The 18,918-nt window shown below is 63.3% G+C and overlaps 1 protein-coding gene across 15 annotated transcripts in view; it reads right to left on the bottom strand.

Annotated features, from left to right (window-relative positions):
- Window positions 1–1,476: 1,476 nt before the first annotated feature.
- The window catches only part of ANKRD11 (ankyrin repeat domain 11), a 180,809-nt gene continuing 163,367 nt past the window's right edge, over window positions 1,477–18,918 (bottom strand). For 8 of the 15 annotated variants that reach the window (XM_042917863.1, XM_042917866.1, XM_042917865.1 and 5 more), the window contains 10 exons: window positions 18,162–18,332; window positions 17,858–18,061; window positions 16,549–16,691; window positions 14,207–14,354; window positions 7,401–13,924; window positions 5,928–6,026; window positions 5,698–5,841; window positions 3,914–4,006; window positions 3,565–3,730; window positions 1,477–2,374 (listed from right to left, as the gene is read on the bottom strand). In XM_042917863.1, the coding sequence (XP_042773797.1) occupies window positions 1,758–2,374; window positions 3,565–3,730; window positions 3,914–4,006; window positions 5,698–5,841; window positions 5,928–6,026; window positions 7,401–13,924; window positions 14,207–14,354; window positions 16,549–16,691; window positions 17,858–18,061; window positions 18,162–18,332 (8,309 nt within the window). In that variant the 3' untranslated portion in view covers window positions 1,477–1,757. Of the gene's footprint in view, window positions 2,375–3,564; window positions 3,731–3,913; window positions 4,007–5,697; window positions 5,842–5,927; window positions 6,027–7,400; window positions 13,925–14,206; window positions 14,355–16,548; window positions 16,692–17,857; window positions 18,062–18,161; window positions 18,333–18,777; window positions 18,875–18,918 lie in introns of all 15 variants that reach the window. The other 7 variants (XM_042917872.1, XM_042917871.1, XM_042917870.1 and 4 more) reach the window with 7 other exon arrangements.

Raw genomic sequence — 18,918 nt, forward strand, 5'->3', positions numbered from 1 at the left:
CCGTGTCCGAGCCCGGGCCAAGCGCTGCCTTCTTCCCGCCAGAGCCGGACCCTCTTGAGGGGCCCCCGATACCCACACCTGCAGCCACAGTCCTCGGGGACAGTCGGCAGGGGCCCCGGGTGCAGTGCTGGACTCGTGGGGGTTCTGCCAACACCCGCACGGACGACTCCTGCCCGGACACAGGTGGACGCTGGGAGCAAACCACGGCCAGCCTCCGTCCTTAGAATTTACTTACGAACGTTCTCTGGGGACTGAGGGTCTCCCTGTGCTCACCCCCCCCGCGCTCGCAGCCCGGACAGGCGCACAGGGGTCGGGTGCCTCTGCGGCAGGATGGGGACGGGGCGGCGCCCGGGAGACACGGGGCCAGCATCGCGCGGACCCGCCGGAGCCCGCAGGGCCACCGCGACCCCCACCGCACGGCTCCGAGGCCGGGGGCCGAGCCGTCCAACCCCCCCTACGCGTGGCCCGTGCACGCTCCCTCGCCCCCCACGCACGCGCACGGCCGGCAGGTCGGGGCCTGAAGCTGCCGACCCCGAGACTCTGCGCGGGAGCGCCGGGCTGCGGGGACGCGCGGCTGCGGCCCCGGCTCTGAGACCGGAAAACTGATTCGTGTCCGGGAGGCGGTGCGGCTCTGCCCTCCCCGATCCCCAGGCCAGCACACGACGGGGGGGGGACCGGGAGTCCCGTGGAGGGAGAGAGCGACCTCCCCCGCCCCCTCCGCCCACGCGTGGACTCGGCGAGGGCCCGGCCCCACCCCCCGCCCCCCCGCCCGGCCCGCAGGCCTGCGGAGCTGGGCGCCTGCTCCCGCCAGGCGTTCCTCCGTGGCTCGGGTACAGGAGGCGGAGGGGAGGCCACGTGATGTGCCCCAGGGCGTGCGCGAGGTGCACCCCGCACCTCCACACCCACGTGTCCACAGCACCCTGCGTGCGGGGGGGGGGGGGGGGGGGCGGGCGTCCGGTGCGGCGAGGGCAGCCTCAGGAAGGAGCCACTTTGGGAGTCCTTGTGCAGAAGGTGGCCCTAGGCCAGCCGGGTCCCATCCCCGAGCATCTCCTCCCAGAGGGGCGTGGGGCGGGGCGCACACCTCCCACTCCTGTCCTCCGAGCTGGTTCTGGCAGCACGGGGGTCCCAGTGGTCGGGACGCTTGCACAGCTGCAGCGTCGCCGGGGAACCTGCCAGCCCCGGGGGGTAAGAGGGGTTGGCCCTCTCTGTCCCCAAGCCCAGGTCTGGCTGCCCCGGGGACAGGACATGAATGGCTCAGGGATCCCTGTCCCCGCTGTGAGCTGTGCAGCTTGGTGGGGGTGGGGCTTGGGACCCAGTAAAGACCGGAAAAGGGAAAAATTAGTTTCAAAAAAAAAAAAAAAAAAAAAAAAAAAGGTAGTAAATGGGGAGCAACGTAGTTGAAGACACTGTGGTGTTCCAGTGGGGCGGCCCCCGTCGGTCCCGCATGTCGGCCCCTCCTGGAGAGGGCCTGTCGTGTACAAAGAGCATTTAATTAATTTATTTATTTCTTTACACATAACTGAAGTGATGTTACAGTACATAAGTTATTTACAACTGTGCAGTAATGTGTTGCAAAATAAATTATCTAGAAGGCAGCAAAAGTACATTGTGAATGTGTATAAAACTGTACAGCGTTTACGGGTACACTTTTTATATGATTATTGGCTCTGTAGTGTTTCAAGTTATGTTCTCAGAAAGAGAAACAAAATGCCCAAGATTAAAGGAAAAAATATACAAACCACGTGGATTTGACTCCATTAAAAACACAACCCGAGAGTCCCGGCTCTGTGTCCCTCCGCAGCGGGCGGGCAGCCCTGCGCGCGGCCACAGTATCCCCGCCCGTCCGAAGCCCGTCCCCGCCCTCCGACCCGGAGGTCACTGTCCGTGAGGGGTGGCCGCCTTAATTTTCTTTCTTTTAGTTGATCAGAATGGAACAGGAAATCGTAAAAAATACATCCGTTCTGCAGCTCCTGAAATGCCCGTGCAGCCGCCCGGAAAGCAGACCCCGAGGCCGCCGTCTCCTCGTGCTCCCGCGGCAGCTCCCGGGGGGAGGGGCCAAGTGCGGGGTCTCTCCCTGGACGTCCCCGCCCGAGGGACAAGGTCTCCCCGCGCTGCCTGGACTCAGCAGCGGCGCCGGGCAGACGCGTGCGGCCCTCGCCTGTGTCCCGTGTGGCCGTCCCGCGGGGCGTCAGGCCGGCAGAAGCACGAAGTCGTCGTTGACGTCGACCATGGGCACGTAGAAGGAGGGCACCTCGTGCACACACAGCGCCTTGTGCCCGGCGGGGTCCAGCTCCTGGGCCTTCAGCTGCCACTCCATCCGCTGCACGGCGTTCAGGGCCGCGGCCTCGTGCTGCTGCCGCATCAGGAGACACGTCTGCGGGAAACGCGACAGGTGAGGGGCGCCGAGGCGAGACCTCGGTCCCGCGCCTTCGCCCCACGCCCTGCCCCGGGAGTCGTGAGGCCCAGCGCCCCGCCCCCCACCCCGGGCGTTGCAGCGGAATCTCGACAGTGTCACTCTGCCCTGGTTTACGGCTGGTGACCCGTCACCTAGGCCGGGAGCGTTTGGTATTTGTGGGCACCGAACCCCGGCAGCAGGTCCTCGCGGGCAGTGCCGTAGCGGCTCCGTATCGGGGGCGCTGGGGGGCAAAGGTGAGGGCGGACACGGGGACTCGGACAGGATCGCCGAGGGGGGGGGGGGGGTGGGACGGACGCAGCACACACGGACAGAGAAGTGGGCGTGAGCAGTCTGACGTCACAGCGCGTCTCGCTTGCTCAGATGCGCGCAAGCGCCATGTACCGCGGGGAATCGCCGTCTCTAATTCGCCTTAAAGTAACTGCGAGTGTGTGGAGGGGCGCGGGGAGGGGGGACAGGAGCTCTAAATGCTCCGTCTTTGGTCTTCGGGAAAGACACCACCCCACGCTGCACCGGGGCCACGTCTCCGAGCCCGGGCGGACTCGACCTGCTGGGCTCATTGTTCTATCCACCTGGCCTCTCACTGGTTTCACGAGTTCTCTGTACACCCGGGGCGTGGGGCTCGTGTGGCGTTTCTATCGCCCAACACTGATCTTAATGTCGTCACCACTCCCGTCTGCTCTAGGAAAGCCTCCCCCGTGCAGCCTGCGCGCCCGGCTGGCGGGACTTGGTGCGGCAGCAGCATCCTGGGGCTTCCCCGGGACCTGCCCGAGACCGTGGACGCCAAGCGGGCTCCTCTCTGCTCTGGGCTCTGGCTACCCCACGCCAGCACCTTCCCAGGTGCGGGCGCTGCCGTGGCACCGCGGTCACGGGTCAGTGAGGGAGGGGACGCAGGTAAGGCCGGCCTCCGGGAAACGCGGCCCTCCTTTCCAAGAGCGGGCTCCCCGGGGCCGGGAGGATGGAGAGCTCCGGACCCCTTCCCCCAGCCCCCTAGAGCTCTAGGGAGGCCGGCGGGTGTGCCCCCCCCCTCCCCAGGCCCCGCCTCCTGGAGCTGCCCAGGGGTGGTGCCCACTGTGCCGCCGAGTCTGTTGGCTCTCGGGGGCGACCCTGTGGACGGCCCTAGCGCCTGCACGTGGGGATTTGCTTCTTACTTGCTAATCTTTCTCTAGCTCCCACCCATGCTCTCTGGCTGCTGCACTGGTCAGCACGTCCAGAGCAGTGGTGATGGGTGTGTGCTGTGACCTTTGAGGAGGGCTCAAGGTGGGGTCCCACAGAGGTCTGACCGCCAGCTGGTGACAGGAGCTGCTCCCCGCACACCTGGACAGGAGGGAAGACACTCTAAGGAGGCAACATGGGGGGCGGGGAGACCTCAGCTCCCTGAAGGCATCAGCCGGGCTCACGGGGTCTGACACTGCCACTTGCAAACGGGGGATCCGGCAGCAGCTGCCCCCTCCCCCGCCCCCGCTGCCGCCCGGGCGGGGGAGGGCACAGGGTCCTCACCTTCATGCGGTCGTACTTGTCGTCCACGTCCTGGAGCCACGAGATGAACTGGCGTGCATTGAACCGGTCGCGCACGGACTTGTTCTCGTCGCCCTGAGGGGAGAGGCGCGGACGCTGGATGGGGAAGAGTCAAGAGGAGCCCACGGTCCGTGTCACCCCCCTGCCGCCCCTCCGCGAGGAGCTTGGCTGGCGTGTCCCCAGGAGGCCACTGAGTGTGTGTGTGGGGGGGGGGGGTGCGGGGATGTGTGCTGGGCACAAACAAACGGGCGCCCTCAGTCCCCGGCCCCTACCGCGTTCCCTGGGAGTCACGGGGACGCGCACGGTGAGGCTGGCAGGGCTATGCCTTCGTCTCTTCGGTCTGTAATTCTCTCTGAAGAGACCCGAGGTGCCTTGGCCGGGGGGCGGGGCGCCAACCCCACGTCCCTGTCCTCACGCACGGTAGCCCCGCGCCCACAGATGGGCTCACGAACAGGTAAAGCCTCAGGACGGAGGGTGGTGGTCTCACCGGCCCCCGCGGCCTGGGGGTCCCGGGAGGCCGTCACACGTCACGGTGTCTGTGGTGCGGCCTCGGGAAGCGAGCGCAGGCCCCACCGCAGACGCTCGGCAGGGCGGAGGCCTTCACTGTCCTCAGGCTCAGAAGCAGCCCAGGAAGCCTTCCAGCCCCTTGGTTCTTTCAGAGGCGCAGAGCCCCCGCGGTGATCGCTGAGGCCTCAGCCCTTTGGCTTGTAGACTCTCTTTCTGCTCTAGACCAATCTTGTTTTTATACGTACTATGTTCAGTTGGGAAAGTTAAAAAACATTTTTTTACTTTTATGTAGGCTCCATGCCCAATGCAGGGGCTCAAACTCTTGACCCCAGGCACCCCTAGTGGGGAAAGTTTTTTAAGATCAATTCTTCTTTTTTTATTTTTAAAAATTTTATTTTTTAAATTTACGATCAATTCTAAAGACTGCATGTAAGTGAATGCAAAGCGCTTGATGTGCAAACAAAGAGTCTTAAAAACCACGGAACCACTGCTGTCTCCACGCGGCCAGCCTGAGAACGCTGCCCAGAGCCCCAGGGGCCCGTGCAGCGCGTGAGCCTGGGGTGCAGCAGGCACGCACGCTGGCCAGGGGACAGGAGAGGCCCGAGGAGACCGCAGTGTTTTTGCACAGGCCCAAAATGACACGTTCAGGGTTGTTTTTAAAAAGTCTCGGAGGCGGCTGGGGAAGAGAACAAATAGGGGAGCAAACCCGTGTCGGTCTGACCCCAGGCCTGGGTGCATGGGGGGTGGGGCAGCGGGGGCGAAGGAGGGACCCCACAGGTCAACGCCGGGAGCGGCCAGCAGGTGAGGCCAGGCAGGAAGTCTGTTCCAGCAGGACCCCAGGGCCCGCAGGACCCTCCCCTCGCCGTGGGCCCTGCTCTGCCCCCATCTGCCGCAGGACAGCTTCCCGGTGGGGCCGCCACAGAGCAAGTCGCCTGGATACTACTCGTCTCTTATTTAAATTTTCCTCTAAAACAAGTATAACTCTCAGTGAGCGGAGAGACTGCGTCCACGAGGACCCTGGAGCGGGGCATCTCTCGACACGGCCAGGGTGCTTGCTGCTTGCTGCGTGTCCCGCCGTGTGGTCGCCGCCACCCTCCCCGGCCCTGGTGCGGACTGGGGAACTGAACCAGGCCGGGCTACCTGCGGGATGCGGCCCTTTCCCGCTCGCTGCCCACAGTGCAGCCGAATCCCAGGAGGCCCAGCTCCTCTCGGGAAGCTGGAGACGGGAGAGCGAGTGCCGGGCCCGGACGGTCACCCACCTGACTCTCCAGAGGCATGTTGTAGACCTCGGAGTCCAGCAGCATGGTGCAGGCGCTGAACGGCACCGCCTGGTTCGCGATGGTTCTCGCTGCCCGGCAGTGAACCCGCAGGATCTCCTGCTCGCAGGAGACTATGAGCTTTTCCTGGAGGAGAGCAGCCAGATGAGCAGGACTCACCCGGACAGACGCCTGGCGCCCGCCACCCCCTCGTGCCCGCTGGCCCCTCTTACCCGCTCGATGCTGTGCTGCAGCCGCAGCTTCCCCCTCACGGCCTCCTGCTGCTTGAACAGCTCCTTCAGGGGCTCCGCCAGGGAGGGAGGGGGCGCGATCTGCAATCACGGGGGTGGGGGCGGGGTGGTTGGTGAGGCTGTGAACTTGCACCAGGAACACCAACCCACTTGAAGGACTGAGCCCTGAGACGCACCCTCTTGGCTGGCGAGAAGTCCAGGAATGCCTGACCTCTGCCCGCCCGCCCCTAATGGCCTGGGTGCTTTATGGTGTGGGGACCACGGGAAGGGAAACAGCTTTTTTTTCTAGAACGAAAGGCGGGAATCCCAGTGGAAAATAAGAAGTTACACAAACCACAGCGACCCCTACTGTTTTCTCTATTTTCCGAACTTTCCATGAACGTCATGGTGCTCTGTTTTGAAAACCAAAATTTAAACAAAAGGGCAACCAAACACGTCACTGAACAGAAATCTCAGGCCAGATTTTTCTGAACTAGTGACCCAGAAGAGACCCAGCACCTGGATGCTTCCAGGCCAGACGTCCTGCTGGGCTCAAAGCTGTCTGTCCCCCCATCGCCCTGCCCCATCAAAGTGCCGGAAGACTGGGCTGTCCAGGGAGGGTGGTGGCCCGGGCAGCCGTGCCCCCAAGGCCTCGCCCTTTGAACCTGATGCTCAGAGCCACCTATCGCTATTCAGAAGACACCCGGTGAAGAAAGGGACAGCTCAGATGCCACCTTCCAGAACACACGATCCAGTGTGACTCTGGGGGGGGGGGGGGGGGGGGGGGGGGCTGCTCTGAGGTGGGCCCTGTGGGCTGCAGGCCTGTTCTGGGCCTGATGGTAACGCAACGGAAGTCCTGGCTCCCCTCCAAGCGGGTGGGAGGGTCCGAGATGAAGCAAGTCACCTGCGCCTGGGCTGAACAGGTGCTGAGGGGCCCAGGGCGGTGGCTGTGCTGCAGGGGGGCTGTTCCTGGGCAGGGGTGGTGGCAGGAGCCCACCCCGAGGAAGAGGGTACAACGGGAGAAGTGGGGATGCAGACGGCTGGAAGGTGGGGTGTGTAGATGGCGGGGTCTGCACAGACACGGGGTCCCTGGGCTCCCAATGCCCACAGTGGGGTGGGGAAGCCGCCAGGGTGCCTGCTGCTCAGGGCTGCACGATGACGACAGTGAGGCCTGGCCTCCGGTTAGCAACCTGGGGCCACTGGGAACACCGAGTGTTACCGGGGGGTGTTAAAAGGGCCGAGCGGAGACCCTCACTGGCAGAGGCAGGCACTGAGCGGCCCCAGGGCAGCCCCAGCTGGAGGTCTGCAGGGCGTAGCTACAGCAGACAGACCAGCTGGGTGACCGTCGACCCAGCGGACCGAGCGCCGGGCACACGTGTGGTTGGCCAGTCAGGCCCCGCATAAGGAGCGCACGCAGGACGCGGGACGGACGACAGAGCCCCGCCAGCGGGTCTCCCGCCCGCCTCCGGTACTCACCACGGGGATGTGCAGCTTGCTGAGCGGCTTGCCGTCCAGGAGGTAGGAGCCCGTGTAGGTGACGTACTCGGCGTAGCACTGGGGCGCCTGCGGCGTGATGTAGCAGAGAATCTTGCGCTTCTCCTCGATCTTCTTCCTGATCTGCAGGTACTCGAAGTAGGGGTTGGACCTGTCGCTGTGGTACGGCTCGATGTCATCCAGCTTGATGGCGTCCACGATGGCGGCCAGCGTCTGCTGGATCACCTCCCGCGTCTGCTGCGTGGACGTGTTCATCTGCTGCTGCAGCTGCTGGCTGGAGCGCTGGAAGCGGCGCTTGCGCGGGTGCTGGGCCTGGGGGTCGTCCTCCTCGCAGCAGCGGCCCTTGGCGCGGGGGGGCGGGGCGGGGGCGGGCTCCTTGTCGGCGGGCGGCGAGCTCTGCTTGCTCTGGTTGGCCAGCATCTGAGCCCGGTTCCTCGTCATGCGCTGGGGGATCTCCTCCACCTTGGGCGCCTTCGGGGCTTCGACCGCGGGTTTGGGTTCTGGTTCCGAAGCTTCGGGCTGGATGCCGCCCACAGGTCCCTCGGGGCCGGCCCCGTCGAGCGGGCCGGCCCCGTCCTCCACGTGTGCCTGTGCCGGGCCATCCGCGGCGGCGGCGGCGGCGGCGGCGGCGGCAACGACAGCGGCGTCGGGGGTGCCGTGGGACGCGGCCGGGGGGTCCCGGCCCTCGGCCTCCTCGTCTCCGCTCCCTGCTGGATGCCGCTCCGGGGCTGGCGGTGCGGGCCCCAGGCTGGAGTCCGAGTCCTCGGGGGGGACCGTCCCCTCTGACGTGACCCCTGCCTCTACCGCGGTCTCCAACATCACATCCGGCTCGGGCTCCTCGGGGGGCTCCGGCTCGGGCTCGGCGGGGAGCCGGGGAGCCGCCTGGTCGGGAGGCAGTGCGGGCTGTTCCTCGGCAGCCGCTGCAGGGACATCCCCGCCATTCGGGACTACGGGGGGCCCCGCGGGGGTGTTTTCCGGAGGGCCAAGGGGAGTCTCTTCTACTGGTTCCGTTTCGACATCAGAAACGTCTTTAGCCTGAAGAGGAAGCTCTGGCAGAGAGAAGGGCCCCAGGTCTAAGTCGTCCTCGGAGTTGGGGAAGCCATCAGGCCAGGGCACCGCTTCCACCTGGCCGAGGGCCGACAGGTCGTGCCCATTTTCCAGGAAGTTATTCTCCATGGGCGCCAGAGCCTCCACCTGAGTCACGGTGGCCAAACACGCAGGCTCGGGGGCCGCGTCGGGGGGCGCGTCAGGGAGCGGTTTGCAGTTGGTGAAAAAGGGCTCCAGCCTGGACGGAGGGGCAAAGGGGGCCGGTTCTTCTGGGGCGGGCACAGCGGCCGGGACCGTGTCCACCACGTCGCCTTTGGCGCCCTCGAGTCCAGGCTCGGTGGCCGACAGAGGGTAGGAGTCAGGGGAGCCTGGGTAAGGGGGCTCTGGGGCGCCGAAGGGCCCCGGGGCGGCGGGGTGGAGGGCCTCGGTGGGGCAGAAGTGCTGCGGGGACTCCGGGAGGCGCTGTGGGGACTTAAGCAGGAGGTCCGGCCCCACAGGCCAGCTGACAGGGTTCTCGGGGGCGCCCCCAATCAGGCTGCAGGACAGGGCCTGCTCCGAGGCAGCTGGGTGCGCCCACTCGACGGGGTCCTCCGTGATGACCGTGCTGAAGGGGCCCTCGTCCAGTGGCTCCAGGTAGCTGGGCTCCGGGGGGATGATGGCGGCAGTGGCCTGCTGGTCCTCCGTGGCATCCAGGGGGATGCCCAAGTCAGGCGGAAGGGCCCCCTCCATGGACGGGGCCAACAGCTCATCTCTGTGCGAAGGGGGGGACTTCGCTTGTAAACCAGAGAAAGCACCCTCTGGGGAGGGGGTGACATTGACCACGGCCGCAGGCGGGCAGTGCAGAGCGTCCGCTTTGGGGGAGGGGATGCCATAGTCCGGGGAGTAGTACCCCGGGGACAAGCAGGCGAACTTCTCGGCAGGAGCCGGGGGCACGGGGGCCTTGTCCTCCAGGCGCTGCCCTGGCGAGCCGTAAGTGGACGCGGTGGGGACGCTCTGCTGTCTGAACAGCTTGTCCCCAGTGCTGAATTCTTCCTCGGGGGTCCTCCGGATATCGACAGACACCGAACGGTACAGGCTCGTGCACAGCGGCCTCGTAGGCGTCTGGCTCGCGGTTTCCGAAATCCCACTCGCTGCCACAGAGAACCTGTCGAAGAAAGAGGGGGAGCAGGCGCTGGCGGACGTGCTGGAGACGGGCTGGGGGTCAGCGCAGTCGAAAATGAGGTCGGAGTAGTCGTCCGCGCTGCAGGACGGGGTCCTGGGCGTGTGCATGGCCTCCTCGTAGCTGGGGCACGACACCACGGACGCGGGCGTGGGGACCCCGGTGGGCCGGCCCTGGTCCGGCCTCGGGGAGGCGGGCAGCGCCTCTTTGGCGTGCGGCCCCGCCAGCCAGTCCCTGGCGTCCCCGGCCGGCCCCGGGGGGGGCTTGCCGTCGGCGGCCGGCGGGGCCAGAGCGGGCTCCTTGGGCCTCTTGTCCTTCGGGGCGGGGTCCAGCACCAGCGGCCTCCGTGCGGGCCCGTCCAGGCCCTTCTTGCGCACGTCCTCAGCGGGCTTCGCCCTGTCCTTGAGCTTCGGGTCTCCGGACCGGTGCCTCATCTTCTCCATCTGCTTCATCCTCTCCTTGTGCCGCTTGTGCCGCTCCTCGACCTCCAGGTCCTTCTGGGACAGCATGCGCTCGAAGCTGGTCATCATCAGGTCGCCGTCGCCCAGAAGCTTCTCTCTGGGCCGGGCATCTCTCTTGCCCTGGTCTCTGGCTGCCGGCGGCTTATCGTTGCCGTTGCCGACCTTCACCGAGTCACCCTTTTCCTTCTCGGGGTTTTCCTTGAATTTCTCCTTCGGTTTGGTCTCGCTGAGCTTCAGGCTCTCGTCCCGGGACTTGTCTCTGAGTGCGTTTGGAGGGTTGTCCTTGTCTCTGGCCGCGGGCTTCTGCTCGTCCTTGTGGTGCCGCGGGGGCCCGTCGCCGTGCCTGTCCCTGTGCTTCTCCCGCTCGTCCCGCCACCTCTCGCGGTGCCTCTCCCGCCGCCTCTTGTCCTTGAGGGCACCGGCGGCACCACAGCCATAAGGCTTCAGCTCCTTCTCCGCTTTCTTGGAAGGCTCTCTCTCGGAATCGTTTTTATCTTTCTTTTCAGCGGCGAACAACTCAATGGTTTTATCTAGCTCGTCCTCTACGTCCGCTTTGGCGCCGTAAGGGATCCCGTAAGCGTCGGCGTCCGAGAAGTCCTTGTCGTACTGGCCGGGGTCCTTCCTGCTGCCTGTGTCCTTGTAATCGTCGCTCTTGTCTCTCTTCTCACACTTGTCTTTCCGGACTCTCTCCCGATCGTGGCTTTTCTTGGACGAGGACGAAGAGTGTCTGTGCCTTTCTCTCTCCTTGACCTTCTCCTCCGGGGGCTCCGTGAAGGACACCTCTAGGAGGGCGCTCAGGCCGGGCTCCTGCCCGCGGTCGGTGAAGCTGTCCGAGGACACCTCGCTGGCCTTGTCGTTGGAGTCCTCCCGGTACGCGTGCAGGGCCTCCTCCTCCAGCCTCTCCAGCAGGCTCTTCTCCGCCTCGGCGCTCCTCGACACCTTCCTGTCCCGGCAGTGCTCCCGGTCCGGCCTCTCGCGGTGCCTGCTCCTGGCCTTGTCCTCTGCGGAGGGCTTCCGCTCCAGCTTCTCGGGAGGCTTCTGCTTGTTCTTCTTTTCCTGGGTGGGGTCGGCCGAGGTGCGGTCCTTCCTGTCCTTGTACTTGTCCGCACCCTCTTTGTCCTTCTTGTCCTTGTGCTTCTCCAGGACCTTCTCTTTCTTGTCTTTCGCCCCTTCCGCGGCTCCCTTCTCCTTTTTCTTTTCTCGGAGCTCTCGATCTTTCTGCTTCTCTGAGTGCTGCCGGTCGGCAGAGTGCTTCCGGTGCCGGTCCGTGTCCTGGGGGCCGTCCGCCCGCGGCGCGTCCCCGGCGTCCCCGAGTCGGAGCCCGCTGGCCGCGAACTCGTCCTTCTCGTCCTCGCTTTCGTCTGTGAATATGTCGGCGATGTACCAGCTCTTCTCTTTACCCTTCTTCTCGTCTTTTTTTTCAGGGAAGTCCTCGGAGAGAAGTCCAGGGAAATTCTTCTCCCTCTTTTCTTTCACCTGGTCAAGAGACGCCTTTCTCTCCTTGTCCTTATGCTTCTCCTTGGGATCCTTCTTCTCTTTAAAGCATTTATCAAACTCCTTGTCCTTCTGACATTTCTCAAGGACAGACTTTTCGCTTTTCTCTCTGTCACCGGACTTATCTTTGTATTTCTCTAATTTCCCCCTTTCCTTCTTCTCCTTGTCTCTTGCCGCATGGAGCCTCTCCCAGGGCTCGGGGCCCTTCCCAAAGTCACAGTCGGGCCTGTCCTTGAAGCTGGCCTCGCCAACCAGCTCCTTCGGCTCCTCCCGGTGGGCCTCCTCGGGCTTGGGCCTGCCATCCTTCCGCTCCTTGGCGGCCTCGAGGGGGTCCTTCCTGTCCCGCCCGCCCTCGGCGGACTCCCTCCGCTTTTTGTCCTTGTCGGGAAGGCAGCCGGGGATGCCCTTATGCTTGTCTGCCTGCTCCTTCCTCCTCTCAGAGCTCTTGTCCAGACAGTCTCTGTCCTTCTTCCGGAAGAAGGCGTCCCTGTCGCTGCGCCTGTCCCCGTAGTCCCGCTTCTCACGGCCCTTGCTCTCCCGCTTCTTTTCCTTGCTGTCCTCCTTCACGGTCTCCAGGATCAGTCTGGCCACGGGGTCACTTTTAACATCCCTGTAGTCTGTCACTGGAGAATCCCAACTGTCGTCCCCTTTGAAATCAAAGGACGAATCGGACAAGTCCGAGAACCACCGGTCCTGCTGGTCGTCGGAAAGGCTGAATTTGGTGTCTTCGTTCTCCAGAAACTGACTCTTGTTACAATACTCATCGAAAGCGGAAGAGTCTTCCCTGTAGACCTTTTCTTTTTTCAGTTTTTCTTTTTCTTCTTTGAAAGCCTTCTCCTTCTCCTTTGGAATCCTGTCCTCCTTACAGTCGTTCTTCTTCTCTAGCTTGGCGGGCCTGTCTTTGGACTTTTTCTTTCTTTCCTCTTTGTGGAGCCTCAGTCGTTCCTCTTTGGGGGACTTCTCCTTCCCTAGTTTCTCTCTTTCTGCTTTACTCCCACGGTCCTTCTCTTCTCGGAAAGACCTGCTCACCTCTTTGATTCTCTTCAGGGCCTTCTCGTCTTTGGAAACCTTGACCACCTCCTCCTTGAAGAGCCACTCCCTGTCTTCCGGCTTCAGCTTGCCGAGCCGCTCTTCCTTCCTGAAGTGGTCCCGGTCGTGCTTCAAGGCCTTCAGCTTGCCCTCGCTGGGAACGTCGCCGTCCAGAAGTATGGCCTTCTCCGGCCGCTGCTTGGAGTCCTCATACTCGTAGGCGAAACTTTTCAGCTTGAGTTCCTGACCGACGGAGCACAGCCCTTTCTCCTTGTTTTTGTGTTTGTGTTTTGTTTTGTGTTTCTTGACGACCTTGCCCTCCTTGTCCAGCTTGGGAACGGCGCCGTCCACGCTGGCGTGGAAAGAGTTCTTCTTCTCCGACAGCGCGCTCTGCAGGCCGCCCCGCTTCCTGTGCTCCTGCTTCTTCCTCACGGGCTTCAGCGACTCCACGCTGGAGCCCTCGGAGGAGCAGTCAGACTCGCTCGTCAGTCTCGTCCTTGTGGAGTCTGATAAAGAGCTGACCTCCGACCAGGCGGGAGAAGAGATGCTCTTCCAATTGTCTGTCCGCCAGTGCCTGGCGTGCTGGTCCGCGTGGCCGGGGTGATGCTTCTGGGCGGCAGAGCTCCCGTGAGACGAGGTGGAGGAGGCGGACAGAGAGCTGAACAGGGACGGGTCCTTCAGCACCAGCGGGGACTCCTTGAGGCAGCCAGAGCTCCCCACCGAGTCCCCGTCGTCCTCCCCGCTCTCCGAGGACTCGCTCTCCGACTCGGAGGAGCAGAACTTGTCATTCCTCTTCCCAAACCGCACTTCCTTGCCTTTTGTCTCCTTCTTTCGCTTCTTTTTCACTTTATTTTTCTCTTTCTGCTGCTTGGAATTGGAAGGTTCCCGCGTTTTGTTACCGGGCAGTATCGTGTGTGCCGAGAGCCTCAGCTTCTCTCCTGTCCCCACAGTGACACCAACGTCCTCCTCGTCTGACGTGTCTGACAGGATGCGATGAGCCGCTTTCTTTGGTGCAATCGTGTTATTTTTAGTGTAACTTTTCACTTCCATTTTGGGTATAGAAATAAAACTATTTGATTTAGTTTCTTTTCGGTAATCCTTTTTCAGTAAGTGTTTGTCGTCCACTGGAGGGACTCTGTCCTGCTCGTCGTCCTCGTCAAACTCGTACTCATCCTTGACGGGGGTCACAGTTTTCTGGGGCTCTGGATTCTTAGCCTTGTGCTTCAGGCCTTTTTCAAATTCAGAGTCTGTGTTATTGCCGTCAACTGAACTAGAAGGTGCGAACGATGGGGCGTCTTCCTCCTCTGAGCTCTCTGCTGGGAACAGGGAGGAAGAGGTCAGAGGCAGAGTCACAGCGACCCTACTGAACACGCACGGGGACGGCGCTCTGCAGACGAGGCAGAGGGGGGAAGGGGAGGAGAGACAGCTCTTCGCCTGATTTAGATAAATCGGAGGCCGGCCACGGGCAGGAGGAAATGAGAGAGAGATTTGCGTGAGGGCAGGGCCGGAGGACGAGGGAACCCTGGGGGCGGGGTCCCGGCCGTCCAGAAGCTCCCCCACCCCAGCCGGCACACGCGGTGCGGCTCCCGGCCACTGACCGGTCGAGCTCTCCTCGCTGGACGTGTAGGTCCCCTTGCCCAACAGGAGATTCACCATGGTCGGGGAGTTGGCCACCTTCAGCGGCGTCTCGCCTTTTCTGTTGCTTTGCTGAGGGTTCCCGCCATACCGCAACAACAGCTTCACCACCTACGAAACAGCAACCGGCAGGTCAGGGGCTTTCTGAGAAGCACGCGACGCGCCCCCGTGCCGGTACAACTGCAGCCGCTTCCTAGAGTCCTGTGCTCGACCAGACAACAGGCCCCCCCCCCCCACCGCCACCGCACGGCCCCCGGGGGGGGTCTCCGGGCCCCCCACCCCAGCCGAGCACGCCGCCACACGGAGGAGGTCTGCGCTCCCATGCAGAGTCCTCCCCATCGGTGGTGGGCCGACCACGGCCCCGTGATCTCCCGCCAGCGATGAGCCGCCATCCAGCAGGGCCCGCGGGGTGTGGAGAGAAGGGCTCTGGAGGTCTGGTGGGGAGAGGGGACTGACAGAACAGAGGAAACAAAGAGCGAGCTTCTTCCAAGTAGGTTTATTTTGTGTTCTCGTTTCTTTTAGAAAAGAAGATTGCCCCTTCCGTGCTTTGACACAGTAAGGTGGGGGGGGGGGGGGGGGGTCCTGTGAATGACAGACACAGTCCAGGTGACCCCGCAGCAGCTCTGCTCAACTGTCTACAGCCGGCAAGTGTGCTTCGCACACCCGGGGCGGCCGACTCACTGCCCTCAAGTGCAGGTTCAGTGCTGTCTCGGCCCCAGTTCGGACACTGGAGTGTTAAAAGAATCTTTAACCAGGAACACCCCGTCGCTCACACGCCTTTCCCGCTTAGGACGCCGCGGCCTCCCCCGACCAGGACCCCGCTTCCCGGGCACGGGTTTCCCACGGCTGCTCTAGCGAATCACCAGCCCCTCCGTCTCGCCAAGTCTGCAACGGGTCTCGCTGACCCTACAGATGTGTGGTGTTGGCTCCTTCCTTTCCGTGTGCGTGGGGTCCCTTGCAGTGGTGGGACTGGCCCCGTGTCCCTGCCGTCTGCCTGCTGAGGGCTGTCCCAACTGCTGGAAGCCACCATGTCCCTCGGCCCCTTCTGCCAAGGCTGGCAACGCGGGCGAGTCGCCCTCACGGTCTCCTCCCTCCTGGGGAAGGGTTTCTGCTACACGGACCCCAGAGGGCACTGGGCCCGTGGGGATAATCCAGAGTCACCACTGCATGATCTTTTGCTTACTCCCATCCGTGAAGTCCCCTTACCACGTGAGGTCACATATTCACAGTCCCAGGAGCTGGACGGGGGGATCTCTCCGGGGGCCGCTACCCTGCACCCCTCCCCGTATTTCCAGTCTGTTCCGTAAGGTAGTTTTACGAGGATAATCACAGAAGTACAGAGATTCAGAGGACGACCCCGTCCCTCCCCAGTCTGTCGGCTGCCAACATAGCGCCAGACTCATGTCATCGATCCCTCCCCGTCCCCCACCGTGGGTACTCTAGCGGGTCCCAGGCATTTCATAAACTTTTCTAGCATTTCTCTAAAAGGACCCTTAAAAAACCAAAATAACCAAGATGCCTTTATCTAACCCAAGGAGCTAACCAAGAGCCCTGACATCAAGTACACAATCTGTGTCTGGACTCGTCCGGTCACCGTGGGCATCTTCTCATTCACAGCCCTCCCCCGACCGTGTGACTCATCATCCTTCAACCGCTCGCCACTCGCCGGGTGCTGCTAGTTCCCTGGCACCTGCCCAAGGCGACGGGGCAGAGCAGCTACAGGAGAGCGTCAGAGGTGCGTTCCGGTCTACAGGCGCTGTCCTCGCCAGGCCCCACCGTGCTTCCCGGGCCTCTTCACGAAGGTCTGGTAACGACCACAGCAAGAGCCTCGCCACCTCTGCGCGTCTCCTGCATCAGACCCAGAGGCAGCCGTTTCCCCAAGGGGGCTGGTCCTCTCGGGGAGGCCGTGCGCTTGGCTACTCGCTGCTCCCAGACTGGTTACGAGAGTCCTCCCGTGTACTGGCTACACCTCTCTGTGCTTCATCAACAGTAAATGCCATAAGGACAAGGACAGCGCCGGCAGCAGCCCATGAATACCCCCCTCCCCCGCTCCCCTCCCCCGCGTGATCATCCAGCTGCTAAAACCTAGACATGCCCGCATGACCTGAGCAGGGCCCCGTCACATGGAGCAAGAGGTCACCCAGGTGCTGACCCAGGATGAGCAGGTGGGCTGGTCAGAGAGGACGGCTCTGGGGGGAGGGGGGGGGGGGCAAACGTGCAGGACGGTAGGGACAGGGAGCGACAGGATGACGTCCAAGGCGGCCAGCAGGCCCAGCGGGGGACGTGGGTGCGGGGAGGCACCCACCTTGTAGTGCCCGTTGTTCGCAGCATCGTGCAGGGGGGTGTCGTCGTCTAGGCCCTTGGTGTTCACCTCTGCCCCCGCGGCCAGCAGCTGCTTGGCGACGTCGTAGTAGCCCCGGTTACACGCCTCGTGCAGCGCTGTCCAGCCTGGAAACAGACACTTAGGACCTATGTTATTTAATCCTCAAGAACGCCACTCCTGTCCCGAGGCAGCGCCCTGCACGGAAGGGCTACGGTCCCGGGAAGCCCTGAGTGTCCTTTGCTGGGGCGCCCCGTCTGCCCCACGACGTGCAGCTCGCTAACCCCCCAGGTTCACCCTCTGCGGGCACAACCTGGGGTAGGGGACTCGTCGGGGGTGGGAGCCTCAATCCAGCGTATCTGGCAACACACGTGGAGGGTACAGGGAGAGCGGCCGAGGGGGCTGCGGGCAGCGTGGCAGGGGCTGTGACCACAGCTGCAGGTTTCGAAACGTGCCCTCTGGGCAGCACGTGGCTGAGGCCACGCGGGGAGGCCTCCTCTGGCGGCCGTCTCCACTAGAGCCTCGACAGGCCACCCGCAAATGTCAGTGTGCAAACGGGGCCACCCTGTGGACACAAATTCCAGGGCTTTGGCAAATCTCGCCTTAGGAAAATCGTATTTTCAGAGAAGGTGCTACATTAGGTTTGGGTCAGAAACCCCATCAACTAGGGCAGTGGGCGCAGTCTAGACAGGTTCGTCACGGAGACCGCTTTGCTGGTCTCACGTTCCACGCGCTCTCGGAACAAACGGCTGTGGAACGTGCCGATGCTGAGGCACAGAGCAAGCGTCCTGTTCACACCCGGCAATACTCCACCGTGACCGCACGGCCCTCAAAGCAGATAAAGCTTGGCTGTCTCGGGCCGGGGGAGGAACACCTGCTTCCGGCTTAAATGAAAGGGCCCTCTCGGAGACATTTCTTCCCTGGGGGGTGCGGTCCCCAGGCTGCCGGGCACCGAGGCAGGGCCGCCTCTCCCTGAACGTGCCAGGGGCGTGACTCCTCTTCCACGGAACTGGGGTCTACACAACACAGCAGAGTGGCATCTAAAAATTCCCCCAATTCTCTTAAAGATGATAAAAAATAAGAAAACGATCTTATTTTGAAATACTTTCCGAAACATCAGTACCTCTTCCTCAGCAGCAACAGCACATCACCCTGGTCTAAGCGCGAGGTCTGCCCGCTACCCCCAACTCCTGTGCGCAACCGCCCCCCCCTCCGCCCGCCCCCAGCTCCACCCCCGGACCCCAGGCGGGGCGCCTTCGGGGCACGCGGGGTGAGGGCGCCCGCGAGCGCTCACCTGCAAAGTCCTTGACGTTGACGTCCGCGCCCTCGCCGATGAGCTCCTTGATGCGCCGGGCGTCCCCGCGGATGGCCGCGCGGTGCAGGCGGGTCTCTCCACGCTCGTTCCGCTTGTTCACTTTGTCTTTGGTTTTCGAGGCGGAGTTCGGCGTCCCCTTCTGACACACTGTCGACTGGGAGGGGTGCTTTGGTGTCGTGTCTACTGCAGGCCAAGGAGAGGACAGGCAGGGCGTCACCGGGCGTGTCCCGGCGACAGAAGCCGCCGGGCCCTGGGCCGCTTCCTCGAGGCACCGGGGGCTCACCTGGGCTGTTGGCGGACTCCTCGGCGGTCATCTGCATGAGGAGAGCCACCTGCTGGCGCTCGGAGAGGGGGTAGCCGGCTCGGATCCCAGACAGCCCCATGCCAAACAGCAGCCCGGCCTTCCGGGTGACGGGCTCCTTCTTAATCCTCTTGCGCTCAGGACCCTGCTTCTCTGTGAGGCGGTGGAGGAGACAGGGGGACATTTCATGCCACGCGGTCCTCAGGACCCGCGGCCTTGCCTGGCGTCGCGGAGCCCCCCGCCTCCCGCCTCACAGCTCACAGGGAAAGGGCGAGAACAGGGGCGGCAGCACCGAGCCGCCCGGTCGTCACCTCCGGCGGTAACAGAGACAACTCCAACACCTCGTCATCAGCCAATGAGGCCTGCCCCGCCTCGGGCCCCACCGGCCGGTCGCGACGGCCCGCCGCCGCACGCCAGGCGGTGGGACGGCCCCTCACTGGGGCCCTGGCTCACGCGGGACAGGTCTCCGTCCATTAAGTGCACGTGTCCACACTCCGGTTCCTCCTTCCCCGTCCCGCCTCCAAACAGTGCAGATATAAATGGCAAACACAGTTCAGAAATACATAAACAGGTCAAGGCCGACTTGTCAGTACTGTACCTTTCTTCTTGCTTCTAGGGACCTCCATTTCATGCCATGGCCCTTCGAGGAGCGAACCAGCCTTGCAGTACCACGACATGGACTGAGCTGGAGGCATCTAAAGGCATCAACACAGAGCACTAACCAGACACGATGGAACAG

This window comes from Panthera leo, chromosome E2 (genome assembly GCF_018350215.1).
Source record: "Panthera leo isolate Ple1 chromosome E2, P.leo_Ple1_pat1.1, whole genome shotgun sequence".
Taxonomy (NCBI): domain Eukaryota; kingdom Metazoa; phylum Chordata; class Mammalia; order Carnivora; family Felidae; genus Panthera; species Panthera leo.